Raw genomic sequence first — 14851 nt, forward strand, 5'->3', positions numbered from 1 at the left:
CAGGGCATTAGCCTGCATTTTTGTGGGCAAAAGAATACCAGACAGGACAGCCAGAGTACCCCAGACAGATGCTTTAAGTAAGACTGGAGAGATGTCTGTCTAGCGTTGCGTTTTGAAAGCATCTGAGTCACGTAGGCCTCTGAGAAAGTTATCCACGTTCCTATTACTCCTAAAGACGCAGCCTTTGTAACACTCACCCAGAGCTGTAACTACTTCCTTTGCTTATGCACACACTGCTTCTGGAAATGTGGCGAGGGATTTAAATCAACACTACACCATTTTTCTGCCTAAGCTGTTCTGAAACTTTCCGCTGTTCTCTGAACTTGTCAAGTAGCTTTGTCAGCAGAACTTCGCTGCGGTACTTTTGATGGACACTAGAGACAACCGTAACTTTGCGCAACAAGGTTTCTGTAATCGATTTTGACATGAAATTTCATCTCTAAATTCTGACAGAAGCCGAGTTCCTCTGCCTTGCGCTTCACAGTAATACCGGCCAGGCAGGCAGGCCAACTGTCCAATCCCACCCCTCTTCAAAGCAGCATCTCATTTTTTTTCACACTTATGCTAAAAGGAGGGAAGAAGTCTCCGAGCTTTCACTGTTGTTTCTTAACTGAAACTGAGTAAGCGGCATGGCAGAAACTGAACACAAGGCAACAGGGAGGGAGGGAGGGAGGGAGGGAGGGATGGATGGATGGATGGATGGATGGATGGATGGATGGCGTTTTTCTCTGCGGTGACTCGGTCCCAAGACTGAGGCAGTTACAGTTATGTGGGATAAGCACCTCCCCACCAACTCCTGCTTTTATTCCTGGCACATTCGCATTTTATAAACAGTCCTTGAGCAGTATCTGTATAATGAGCTATGCTCTGTAATAACAGGCATTCTCTATTAGAGTAACAATTAGAATTGCTTGTAGAATAGAAATGCTAAATGAGACACGCAGAAGCATACACACAAACCGAAGGGTGGGGAAAGAAGAGTATTAACCATCCCTAGCTGGGGCAAACAGTACAGGGAAGGCTGTGAAAAGAAAAAGTATGACTGACAACTAGCACTTTCCAACATTAACTATTTTATCATCAGAAATATTAGCCAAGTATAAAGGACGTGAAAATCCAATCAGTGGTTGAAGGGTTAAGAGAGCACACATTGCTGTAACTAAAGTGAACGTTGGAGCTGGGCTGTAAAACTTGCCAAGGTCTTGAGTTTGTATTAGTTTCTGTAAACACCTATCTATATAGAGCATCATAAATAACACAGGTGAACTCCTCCATAAAAACAGAGAGTAAGTACAATACACATAGCAAGAATACGAAGCAATTCATAGTACTGCGTATTTCCAAGATGCTCTCTACAACATGAGCTCCTCAGTCCATGCGCGCAATATCCCATTGGAGCAAGCTACCTTACTACCATCCACCTTTAACAGAAATCATGTTTTTATTTAATTTTTCCATCACTGTGGTGCTAGCAACAGTTGTGATACACAATACTTTGGCAGAATTTTGCTGTTTTTACAAACGTATCACGTACGTTCCACCTGCACTGGTTATCACAGCAGCACTGAAAATACCAGTAATTGTTCTAGCGCGTGCAGCGGAAGGAGCAGACACTTCATGAAGGAGTTCGCTGCAGCCCCGGCATCTGAACGCAATTAACTTGCCTAAGGCCAGGCAGCGAGTCAGTAGCAACGCTGGAATGTGAAAATGCGACTGTCTGACTCCCAGCTCTGTCTTTTGCTGAAGCTCCAGATCACTCCTCCTCCTTCGTAGCTGCTGTAATTACCATGTGCTTGAGCGGAGTTCCTGCTGTTTAAGTTTTTCACAGGCTACTTTATTATGCAAGCCTATATAGGCAGTTCTAGTTTAAGATGTTACAACCACATGGCGTAAGTCTCATTTTCTGTGCATTTATAACTTGGCCACAAATTCACATCAAGCTGGAAAGGGAATTTACCACCTGGGATTCTTGTCTTTTGAAGATACTGCTAGTTATTAAAATAGATCTATATTCTTGGGTGTCAGCCTCAGGCAAGAAGGAGCTGGAAGCTGACTTCTGGAGTTATTTTATAGTCCCACCAGAGCCACAGGTGAACAGACCTAAAGGTGGAGAGGGAGAACCTTGTCTCCTATTGTCTCCTACTGCCAGTTTCCCCCCACACGCACTGAGGAAGACTGAACATTCAAGAATGCAAGAGAAGGATAAAGAGGAAGAATAGTTGTGGACGTTCACGCGCTATTTCCAGGATAACCAAAGTAACTTAGAGGTGAGTCAGATTTTTCTCATTCAGAAGGAAGAGTTTAAAACAATTCAGAAAGCGAGCTGCCTCCCTAACTCGTCTTGCATGTCACCTCTAGCTGTTAAGACAAAGGTAGAAGATAAAGGGAAAAAGAGGAGCTCTACGTGAAAACAAATTATAGCAGAGCCAGGTAATGGTGGACAAAAACAACGACCTTGTGACTTTGTGAAGAGCTTCATATTCTGAACTCTGTATAAATACAGAGCTGAATGAAATCCTCCTATCGCTGCTCTTGCCTCCCCGCCCCAGCAGCTGTTTCCCACTGCTCCCTCAGCTTAAACTTCAAAGCTACGTAACATTAAACAGAAAAAGACATTCACACTATGAAGTGTCTATATTACGAGTGGGGAGGCGTTAGTGGCATTTAACTATCACAGTTGAAACTTCTTCTCCAGTTTACATTGCTTATATATCCCCCACGTAGCAGAACTCTTCAAGTTCCCAACTCAAATTTTCCTGAGAGAAAAGTCAATCTCTCTTAACTGGGCAATTTAGAGGATAGTCCGGTCACACAAACATCATACTACAGCTGCAAGAGCATCGCTGTTCCACAGATGCCATTTCACCACTACCAGGAATCTAGCCCGTCTCACCTGTAAATACAGTTCCTGCCCAGATGTTTCCATGGACAAAGCAAGGACTGGGAAGCGCGGCTCAGAGCTGCAGCGTCGAGGCATTCTCAGAAGCGAGAGGCCAACGATTTAACAAACACGATAGCAATTACCAGAATGCAAAGCCAAAACTACGCTTCACGTTCCTGAGCAGACAGATAACACCAGAGTAAGAGCTGCTCCTCTAACGGTCTCGAATTCCTCTCACACGATTTGGTGGAACAACGAAACCCCACACAGCAGAGCTGTGCGTCCCAGCAGCACTACGCTGCGCTGCCACTGCGCAGGGTCTCAGCCCTATCATTAGTATTCCCCCCAGAGAAATATGTGTTTCCTCACAGTCTCCAAAGTAAGAATATTATAGGACAGAATTACATTATCAAGTGAAAAGAATAGCGGCAGATTTCAGAAAGGTCATACACGCTTGTGAAAAGCAAGGTTGAACTGCGAGTCCTTATCAATATTTCAATAATTCCTGCAAAAATAATGGCTACGAATATACAATATTAAATTCCTACATGAATGCAAGTGATCGCTCCCACCGCTGATGGCGGTGCGCATGTCTGTGGGTAACAAGTGTACCCAGTGGCTGACACACACCGCCAGACCCAGGTAATTACTGAACTACACACATCACTTAAGTCGCCTGTATGTCAAGAGAGAGCTAAAAGGATATAGCACCTGAAGAAAACCACATTTGGCCTACAAACGAAGAGTAACGTAACAAAACAAGCAGACCGTTAGAGAAACTCGTACACTCGGTGATGTTCAGTGATATAATTTACCTCTCTTGAAAAAGGTTTACTGACTCCTACACAACAGGGCACTTTGTTTTATTAAATCCAGATTCCAGCAATATAACGCAATACAAGAGCACAAGCGTGCCCTTTACATGTTTGCCAAAGTCCTGTCGCGGCAGCACGCGCCAAGATAAAGGCCCAAGATTTTGCCTAGCTGCTGCTGTTTAATGCATTGCGTGACAGCCTCTCACCATGGCACCTGTGGGTAAAACATGCTATCTGGGGAAAACCTGCTGCTTTACCTGCTCAGCTAATTCAACACCTGTTAAAAACAGGCAGGGGTTGTTTTTTTTAAGCCTTCTGTCACCGAGTTATGTAGAAGGAAACAGAGGTCATTCCACGGACAACCTCCTTCAAAAGCCAAGCTGTTCAAGGTTTAGTACCTGCACAAAAGCAACAAGGAAGGAACAACCCTTAAGAATTGTGCTAAAGATTTATTTTATGCAACATCTGTGCAGCAAGGTGAGCTTATCACAAGACAAGACTGTGAATCACCAACTACTAGCATTGCTTTAGCGATGACGTCCAGCAGCTCCGTATGGGTATGACACAGACCCACCACGACGAACTGACTGGCACCAGGAGCAAGAACTGGGAACAGCTAGTGCCAGAGAACATCACGATAACGAAGCAGTGTTTATTCAACAGGTTTCAAAGTCAGCTGTCCCTGACAAGCGAGGCAGACCCTTCTACTTGTTCCTTCTCCCGCTTTGTTGGCTTGCATAAAACTTCTCAAGCAAGAACTGGAGAACATTTCTAATCCAGTACAATCCCACGGGGCGTTTCATTTTAGGTGCTCTGGAGTATGTACGGGGACTAGGACCGAGACAGAAGTCAAAGAAAAACACCTTTTAATCTCTGCAGGTGAGTGACCACCACCTATCACTGCTCACCTCACCTAGAGCTTACAGAAAACTTGTGCTGTCTGTAAACTCTGTAAAAAATCTCTGTAAAAAGAACACTCCTACTGGAATGATTTTCTGTTTTAAATGAGTTTTATCAAGTTAACTACTGGCAACAGAATTTTGCACTCCATTTAAAATCCATGCTAAGTGAGTAACCGTTAAACCCTCTCCAAACCTGACTCACGCAAGAAATGCACGTATCATTAAAACACAGAAGGTGTCACAGTGTGTTAATATAGGCTATGACTCCTACAGGCTTAGGCCAGTCTACTTGAAAATAATCACTGTTCTACAACACCTTTGGGATTAGATCAAATTGCTTGAGTTGTCACGTTAAGAACAAGACACTATTTCAGACTCGTTCTTTTCACTGGATGAAGATACATTAGGGCAGAAACACGACAAAAGACGTAGGAGTACTGCTGGACCCCCAGTTCACATTCCAGCTGCATCTCCCCATCTGATTTTTCAAACCCTTCAGTTTCAGCCCTAAACTTACAATTTATGTTCTACATAATCAAATTTAACAGATCCATGAAGATCCCAAGTCAGCGTTTCCACCTGTAGAGCGCAGCTCAGCAGGCCAGGAAGCAACCCACGGCCACGCTTCAACCCAGCTTTGAACAAACACGTGGCTCAACATAAGAACTGCAGAAGATTACGACAATAAAGCAGAGTATTCCAGAACAGTCAGCAGTCAGCTATGGAAAGAGTGTGTATGCGTGAAAAGAAAAATCCACAGGTGCCCGCTCTGAATTCCTCGCAGATGTTGGGAGAAAGAATGAGAATTTACAGGTACCAGGCTGGAGAAAGTTTGGCAAGGGCAGACTCCATATGGGAATTTTCCTATTCAAGGCAATAAATCTTCTCTGACTCAAAGCACTAGAAGACAGATGAGAAATCTTTCACTGCTTTGTAAATTATGAAAAACATAGGGGACCAAAATGAACACTCTGCTTAGTAAAGCAACAGAAATAAGAGATACTTAATAATTCTGATAGGAATTCTCAACAACGTGCATGAAATACTTAAAAGATGTTAATACAAGAACACGTTACTTGCTCTCACAGAGGAGATCTTCCCAGTCCCTCCATTTCCCCTCGCAGGCACAGAGGGGGTGTGGATGGTACCATTAATCAATCAGTTCTACTCACTTATTCACAATACGACAATCAAAATTAATGATTGAAGGGAGCTGGAAAGGGCAGGTGAGTGCTTGAGTCAACTTGTAAAGATTTAAAAAGGCAAATTAAAATGGCAGTGAAATGAGAACAGCAGCTAATCTTAATTACAAACCTAAAGTCAGAGTAAAGCTTCGGTGAAGTTTCTCTGTCCCCCCGCTACATGTTGCCTTTAACTGAAGACAAATTGCCAGCATTTTTGTAATCCACTAAGTTAAAGTCATTACCCTGACAGTGCCAGGAAGTCTAATTTCCTGGAGCAGTAACACAAAGATTTATAAGTGAATTTAAACGCTCACCTTCTGGAACAGAAAAATCTATCATCAGCATCAGGCTACGTGGAAAGCGACCGAGAATTTCAGATAATGGAGAAAGAAGAAATTCACCTGCTGACAAGTTCGCCCCAAATCTCATTGCCTACCTGCACAGGCTGCTGCCCAGGGTAAGTGTGCACACAGAGCCGAGCTTCCGAACGAGCCCAGCTTTTCTGTGAGGTCCCTGCCGCAACAAAATGCATTTGTTCAACTATGCGCAGCTTTAGCACTAGTTCAGTATTTCTGCTCGACTCTCTCCTAAACTTATGTTCCCATTAAAATGGAAGTAAGCTTAAATAATCAAAATGGAAAAGATAAATCAGTTATTAAAGTGGTTATTAATTTAAAGGAGAGAATGAGTTAGCTCATCCACCAGGCTGAAATGTAGCTGCACGTCTCCTTATGGCTGAAAACTCTCAACTCCCTCATGAGAAACTGAAATCATACCTGAACTGCAACGCCCAAAGCACCTTAGAGCATCTGCTTTTAACCGTTAGGTGTATATGCACATAAACAAGAAGCCATGAGGTTTGCCTAAACCAAATAGCACAGAGGTCTGGATTTAATTAGGAATAGTCAGCTGATTCCACACAAAAAGCTGTTTTGCTCTTCTGGACTTTCTCCTCCCGTGTTCCAGCAGGGATGAACAGAGGCAGACAACCCGACACCTTCACATCCAGAGGATTAAACGTTACAACCTTTATAACATCTTCAGAGGGCTGACACATATCAATGCCGATTCTTTTCACAAAACCTTATCGCAGTGTCTGCCATCTGAGACGCTGCCTTCCCCTGCACAGAGGGGATCGATCCTGATCCTCCCCGCGCTGCCTGCGCCTCCCGTCACCATTCCTGCTCAGAAACAAGGACTCTGTGAACAAAGCGAAGGAATTGCACTATGCGATGTATTTAATGCGTACACAGGAGAAATGAGCATTTGCGCTGTGCTAGAGCGGAGGAGAACACGCTGCAGCGGAGACAGCCAAGCGCTGCCGCTGACCTACTTTATACCGGGGAAGGGATTTCAGCGAGACTTCCCTCCCCACCTCCCCCCCAGAAGCAGCAATTTTTGAAAGTGCTAAATTTAGCAAGGTTGCGAGGACAGCATTCATAATTTCTGGTCAGTGCTGTCCCCTTCTCATACGGCTCTATGCAACCTCTTATCACTCCCCCCAAATTTATCCTCTCTCTCTCTTCGACTGTCAGAAAAAAAATTAAAAAATGCTCCTTTCAACAAAGAGGAAGCAAGAAGCTTCTCTTCCACAGCCTGTCCTCATGAGGACAGCAGTACTCTGGACACTGCCAGAGCGTATACATTTATTTTTTAATATCAGATGAGACAGCTTCTGAAAGCACTGCAAGTTCTCCCGTCTGACATTATCCAGTTTACCACAGATAACAACCCTGAACTGGAAGCTTTCCCCTGCCAGAATGCCTAGCACATAAAATTATTAAAGGCTTAGAAATGGTTTCAGGGCTGCTCAAATGCTGTGCTGCAGCAAAATCCGATTTCCATTAAAAAACCCAGAGCAATCAGAAGAAAAGGAGACTCTAGTTCATCACTTTGAAATAAAGAGTTGCCTTCATTCATTCCTTCCTCTCCAGAACAAACAAATGCCAGGAAAAAAACCCCAAAATCTAGCATTTAAGCTAGGTAATAACTCACGAGACCCTTGGGACTGTTCAGGATATGAAGACGTTCCTAAGCGGTCTTGAATAAAGAGTGAGGAAGCCTCTGTCCCCCCCGACGCTAACCCACCCCCACACCAGGAACTACAGACGTTTCTGGGTTTATGGTGTTTGGCTGCAGGGTAGGCGACGATTCCTGCAACTGAACTAATTTGGAGACCCCACAAACTTTCCAGAGATGATAGAAAATATGTCTGAGCTAGTTCGCTGCTTCTAGCTGGCATTTTTTCAAGCAATTAGCAGCACACTATCAATTAAGCTTAGTGATCATACCTAAGAGTATTTTAGAGGGAAATCACGATGTCAAGTCTTGAAACCTCATCTTTAGATCCGCCAGAGAAGCACCACGGATGCTGACTGTGAGATTACTGGAAACTTAACAGCGCTCCCTCCCAGTATTTGTTAAGTACCACAATGTTCATTTGCTGCATTGCATGAACAAATCTCATTACTGCAGTTTCATTTGCCCACAAAGATTCCAGCTGAAAACTCACTTTAATATGGCTTTAATAATACATGAAAGAGATTAATCTATAATTGTTGATTTTTGAAATAGCACTTCATTGTGTCACTCAAACTGAGTGCTTTTGATCATTAAAACTTGCATGATTTTCCAATCTTCGTAACGAGCTTCTGCTTCAGCTGAGAGCTGATCTCATCAGAGCCAATTACGCTCCATGTCATAGATCTGACCGGAGCTTTTAAGGTTTTTAAAACTACAATTGTATTTTTCTTATTTTACCGAACAATTCAAAGTCCTAGCGAACTTGTTAGAACCTTTAACACATCCAGGAATCTCACGTAATCTAGATGCTTCGCAGGAAACTACTAGTGAAAAAAGCAAACAAAAATGCATCACTGGATTTACTTTTTACTTTTAGCGCACAAATGAATAGTTTCTCACGCCTTTTTCCATGTCAAAAGGCTTCTTTCAAAATGCTGTGGGATTAATCTCTTGACCTAATCTAGCACGAGATACGTAATCAGACTAAAATCCATTCTGCTCAGATTAGATGAGGGTATCGTGAAATTACCAAACAAAACCTCTTCATGAGCCTGTGGTTTCTAATAATTGAGTAGGATAACGAGCTGCGTAAGCTCAGAGAAAAACACGCCTCCCATCAGATATGCCACAACACTTGTACCATTCACAGAGCCACAGGAAAGGTTTTCACCTTCTTTTAAAGAAAGTTATGCAAGATCAATTTCTTTTCAGAAATTCTGGATTTCCATCTTTTCCCTTTAGTGGCACCTACATTCCAATCACATTTAGAGAGGAATGAACATCCTGAAGCCCTTGCTATATTTTGCATTCCTTTCTTTTTCTGCATCCTTCAGACACCTCCTTGCTCTGCGATGCACTCAACGCCCAGCCCTGACGCGAGGGCACTGAAGCCAAGGTTGGCCAGGAGTTCCCTGCAGCTCTCCGAATAGGACGGCATCGCGCCTTCCAAGAGGCGCGTTATTATCTTGTGCTATAACGCACCAAATGAAAGCTGTGTTTAGACATTAGCCTAGAAACTGTACCCATTGTAAAGGGTATCTGTAAATAGGTTAGACCCATCTATACATTAGGATTAGTTTGCATATCATCAATCAGAGCTTCACGGCCCACGATTTTCAGTGCGAGTGCGGCACCACATGTGTAACTACTGTACCATTACCGGCTATCAGTACATCTCTGAGCACCTTAGACACGGCCTCTCTTGCTGCCCGCCGTTAACAATAGGGAAAGCACAAATTAGTTGATTTGCTCAAGGTCACTAAAATAGCGTAAGTCGGGTATCCCGAGTCCAAGCATCTCTCCATTGAGTCACACTGTCTCTTTATACCCTCTGAAATTGTACAAGCGATGCAGGAAGAGTTTAAGATTTCCCTTCTGAAGAATAGCTCCGGGCATCCACAGATCACTAAGGTGCGGGTGCGGTGGGAGAGCGTTTCCCACAGGGCCGGGCTGGGGGTGGCACCGCAGCAGTTGCCATGACAATGGCTGAGTCTTTGCAGTGACACTGCAGACACTTCAGACGAAAACCTGTGCAAGTCTCAGAAGACCGTCCAATGCTGTGAGAAGCCTGACGAGATCCCAGATCGTCTCCTAATCTCCAATTAAAAAAAGAGCACCACGCATGCAGGAAGGGAATGCATTTGTTTGTGAAAGATTTCACCTCTGCTGGAGTTGAAATACAAAAGCACAACGCAAAAGTTTTTCTCTGTGAACCTCCCAATTTTGAAAACGACGAGTACGACTCGCTACAGCCTACAGGGAGGAATACTGTATTCAGGAGAAGACTGACTACCAGCAAAGACAAAAAAATTGAACTAATTCCCTGCTGTCACTCTCCAATTTGTTGGAAGACTGAGGAACCACAGATGCCAGGGAAGGGAAAGGGTTAGTGGCAAATACACTCACCGCATGCTTTTCCTAGCTCCTTACAGTCGCCTCTCGCGCAGGCGATTCGCAAATGGAGTTGTAAAGGAAGAAAGCATGCACTCGCCCCTCTGTGGAGTTACAATCTCCTAACGCCAAATCAGATGGGCTTCTACAATTCAGCAGCTTATTATAAAAGCTGGTTATATCCAGTATCGAATACTAGCTAACAACACACACTGGCACATCCATTCTTTCAATTAACTGAATACAGAGGAAAGCGCTCAGCCCGAGATGCTCACGTCTCCAGCCCCTTTAAGGGCCTCCAGCTCCCAGGCTACTTTTTATTTCCAAAAGCACAAACATTAGCATTACCTTTCGCTGCTTCAGACCGCTTAGGCAAATCAAGTGTATCAAAATTCCTGTCCAAATCTCCATTCTTCTTTCCTGTGCAAAAAAATAAGAGAACAGATGGGAAAGGCTGTCAGCATGCTGACAGGTGAGTTACTGTCATGTGCATCTACAAGATGAGAGAAGATACAGACTCGGAATACGCATCGCAGACCATCACCGTATTTGTACGTATCTGACTTGCAGTCCGGCTGCACAGCTGGGGGTTTGGCATGAGCAACTTAGGGACAAAAATCCCTGCTACTTTCAGGTTGATCCGCAAACATGCTTCGCATTAGCATTTCAGTGGGTCTTAAGAGTGCTCAACATCTTGGCAAACTGTGCTATTTCCCTTCTTGGTAAAGCCATGCCCCTCCCTCGAAGCCCAGCATTTACTTGTTATTTTCACAGAGGAATCTTGACCTGGAGCAGAGACTGAGCAGCAGGGCAAACGCCAACGGGCGGCTTCGCAGCCTTGATTCTTACTGCGACTGTCAGGCAGGAAGGCCTAGATTGAATATACGGTACAGGCAGCAGCCAACGACTTAACCTTGAATTGCCCTTCAATCAATAAAGTGCCATTTTGACTATTTATTAGAAACTAATGGAAATAATTCCATACTTTTGCTATGAGACAGTTTCAAATTGTTACCTAAGCTTTAAATGTATACAATCCTTCATAGAAAGCAGAACAAACCCTGGACTCTAGTTTTAGTTAGGCTGGGAATTCCAGGTTATGTGACTAGCTGGGGAGGGAAGGGTGAACGTTCACCCGCTCTGCTCCCCCCAAGGAGAGCAGTGCCTTGGGTGGCAGCGGGATCACCGGGCACCTCGCCATCAGAGAAGTACTGACAGCGGAGAGAGGGATCTGGAAGGAAGCGCAGGAATCTGCATGGCTTCCGAGGACAGTAGTGTACAATTTAGCTTTCCCAAATCATTGTGTGTGTGTGATCGAGTTATTTAATCCCTCTCCCTGAAGAGCAGGGGAGGCAGGTGTGGTGGGAGGAATTCCAAACACCACACCTGGAGCTGCCGCAGGTGGCTTCTGAGCAGGGGTTCTACCAGGCTGGTGATGGGGGTTGCGGAAGGGCCAAGAGCTCCACCAGTCAAGGATGCTTAGAAGCCAACAAGAAAATCGTCCTTAAAAACGCGGAGATTAGGCTGACTCTTGACTGGGAACAGGTCACGCCATGGGATAGGCCAACCCCTGCCCCATTATAGCGGGAGCCGGTACAGCTTCGGCACAGGGCATTCGGTGGCCACTCTGCCTTCCCTCCTGACAAAAGTATACACGCAGGACTACATAGAGAAGGCATAGAGCTTTTCAATACCAATAGGAATATTTAGAAATAACATCAAGAGGAAAAAAACAACCCTCAAGGTAGCATTCCATCCCCTCCCTGTCTTTGGAAATACAACACACTTTTGTTTTGAAATGTCAACACCGAACACCAGCCAACTTTAACTACTGCGCAAAACAAAGCATGCATCTAGAAGTTCTGTTCATCTGAAGTAATTTACTTCATTATATAGAGTAGGAAAAAGCCCATCCAAGCTGCCAAAAGGTCATGCAGCCAGGTACCTCGCCGCTCCTTTGAAAGGTACCATTTGTAAAGGAAGGGAGATGGATTAGCTGCACTTCGCAGCCCTCCATTGAGCTTTTGCTCTGTGAAAGCACCAGAAACACGTTGCTTGGGGAACCAAATACCAGAAAGGAAAAATGCTGTGCATCACCAAAGGACACTACATTTCATAATGGCAGCTGAACCCAGTTACCGGCTGCAAACCCTTGTTGATCCTTAGAGCACTGACAGGAAAAAGCAGGGCAGAGGGAGAAAAAAAAAGCATTGAAGGAAGGAGGTCAGCATTTAGGAAAGATTAGAGACTTAAGGCAGACCAATAAATGCGACTCCATCTTATCTACAAGTAGGGCAAACTTTTTTCACATGACTCTGAGATGTCATGTCTCTGGCATTAGCTAGTTTAAACCTCAGAACATTTACTTGGAGAGCCAGGGCTCATCTGACACAACTACTCATTTCAGAAGCTCTCTCTGTAATTTAAAGGTTGGCGTTGGGTACATCTATTGGCCCTGCAGAACTGAGATGGCACAGGAAGCGTTCCCTTCTTTCTAGAGCACTCTTTAGTAAGCAGTATGCTATTTGTGCACAACATTTTGAGGAAGAGGTTGTCCAGGAGAGCTGTCTTGGCTGCTGCGCCTTTTGAGCCGGCGGTGCAGAGGCAGCTGCCTATTCACTGACCCATCTTTCATTCGGACAGCACGCTCCATCTGTGCTCTCTAGTCGCTTGCTCTCCGTTTTTGGGCCAGACTGGAAATACCAGCCCTCTTCTCTGAAGCCTTTGCTAGTTTGACTCTCAGCCCTCTGAGAAACTCGCCCACCTTGCAGCAAACCCACGGCTCTTCAGGCCAGGAGCTGCCAGCTGTTTATGAACGGAAGCAACTTAGAACACAGAGCTCTGACCAAGGGGATTTCAACTCTACAAATTACTTGTTTAATCAAATTGAGCGAGGGCCAGGTTCAGAAATACCTGAAGCACCTACGTTTTCCAGGGCTTTCCTCTAGAGAGGAGGTGACCAAGCTGTGGGAAAACTCCAAAAGAAACCCATCTAGAAGGCAATCCATCTGCAGCCCACCTGGTATTTTTCCCATTTGATTTTCACAGGACCAACAAATACTGGTTTGGATTTTCTAAAAAGGTGACCAAATTCTGCAAGTTCAAGAGCCTACCAATTACCAATCTCTCAGCCATCCCCGGGCCCGACCAGTATCGTGACAAAACCAGGTTCCCTGCCAGCTCCTGCAGCCCCGAACACCCCTCCGGCTCTCAAGCCAGCAATGCTGGTGCAGAAGGATGCTGAAATACCCACACTAGCAGCAGAAAAGAAGTTTCCACCCTGTTTTTGTACATCTCAATTTCTGCCCTTCTATGCGTCTCCCTGCCCTGCTCTCCAAGTTTTCCAGCCCGAGGCATGCCAGGGAAAAGCCGGTGCTGTTGGATCAGAAGCACGGCTCCAAACTCTGCCAAGAGAGAGCCAGATTTGCACATGCCTCCGACAGGCCTGGCTGATGAGACCTGGCCGCAGGAACTGGCACAGCACCCTGGTTTGGGAAAGCTGCCTGACGCGAGACTCGCTCCTGCAAGAAGCGGTTTACAGTCTCTGAAACAGTGGGATTAAAATTCTTTCCCTCTCCCCCAAACTACTTTTCATTATGTAAGAAACAACTGAAACACGACCTTCGGCATTTTCAGTCAGACTCTCAGTACGGACTTTGAGGTGTGGCCCAGCGTTATTAACCACTAACGTTGCTGCTGATCTTCCTCAAATGTCATTTTGCTTTACTGGATAATCAAACCAGCTATTCAACTAGACCATTTTTGCTGGTGGATTAATTCCCAAACGCTTTCTTTCTGGTTAAAAAAAAGTTGAAGGGAAAGAGATTCGTCATCACCCCTATGTCGCCCCAAGTCAGTGCCCGGCTTGTTACTGCACCCCCTGAACAGGACCGGAGCGGGGCGGCAGAAAGGGAGGGCTGAGCTCTCTCCGTCCTCCGCAGGCTCAGGAGTCCCAGTCCAACAGCAGCGTCTCGCAGAACACTGCTGGGCACCCCCTGCTGGGTGAAGCAGTCAGGGTTCCTCCCTCAACATTCCTCCCTCGGCTCAACCCTCCAGAACCCACTGATGAGAAGCCAGCGTCACAGACTGGAATGACCCTGCCTTTGCCCCCGAACCAGGCTCAGTAACGCAGTGGAAGTCTTCAGGGCACCCGCAGCCCAACGGCTCCTCGGGGGAGAAGCCAGGACGGCAAACCTTGGCCTCACCCTCTGTGTTCCAACTGCGATTGTACGGACTGTGCCAGGATGGGAAGAGTACCCTACTGGGGGTGGCCTCACCCAGCGAGTCTGAGTGCCGGTAATGAAGCCGCAGCAGCCCGGGGACGGGTGCCCGAGCAGACGGAGCGCCCAGGATCCCTGAGAACACACACCCAAGCTGCTGAGCCTCCATGGCTGCTGCTGCCCGGACCAGCCAGCGAAGCCGTACCCCGCCACGACAGGGCTGGGGAGACAACTTGCCTTTAGGTGCTCCCTCTCTCATCGGGCTATCAGGCCAACTGCAAACCAACTCCCTTACTGCACTTACACCAGGAATGAATAAAACCTTGTCTTTTCTATTGCCAGCGTGGGAAGACCAAAGTAAGTTCTCGCTCGATTCGAGGATTTCCATGCTACTGCCACGAACAGGGGGATGCACTGGGGGAGCAGAGGGGAAGGT

General features: G+C 45.7%; 1 protein-coding gene across 16 annotated transcripts in view; it reads right to left on the reverse strand.

The window, feature by feature from the left end:
- Positions 1-14851, reverse strand: part of ARVCF (ARVCF delta catenin family member) — a 278074-nt gene that overhangs the window by 39051 nt on the left and 224172 nt on the right. For all 16 annotated transcript variants that reach the window (XM_054219498.1, XM_054219497.1, XM_054219504.1 and 13 more), the window contains one exon: positions 10544-10615. In XM_054219498.1, the coding sequence (XP_054075473.1) occupies positions 10544-10615 (72 nt within the window). The remainder of the gene's footprint in view (positions 1-10543; positions 10616-14851) is intronic.

This window comes from Rissa tridactyla, chromosome 13, assembly GCF_028500815.1.
Source record: "Rissa tridactyla isolate bRisTri1 chromosome 13, bRisTri1.patW.cur.20221130, whole genome shotgun sequence".
Classification (NCBI taxonomy): domain Eukaryota; kingdom Metazoa; phylum Chordata; class Aves; order Charadriiformes; family Laridae; genus Rissa; species Rissa tridactyla.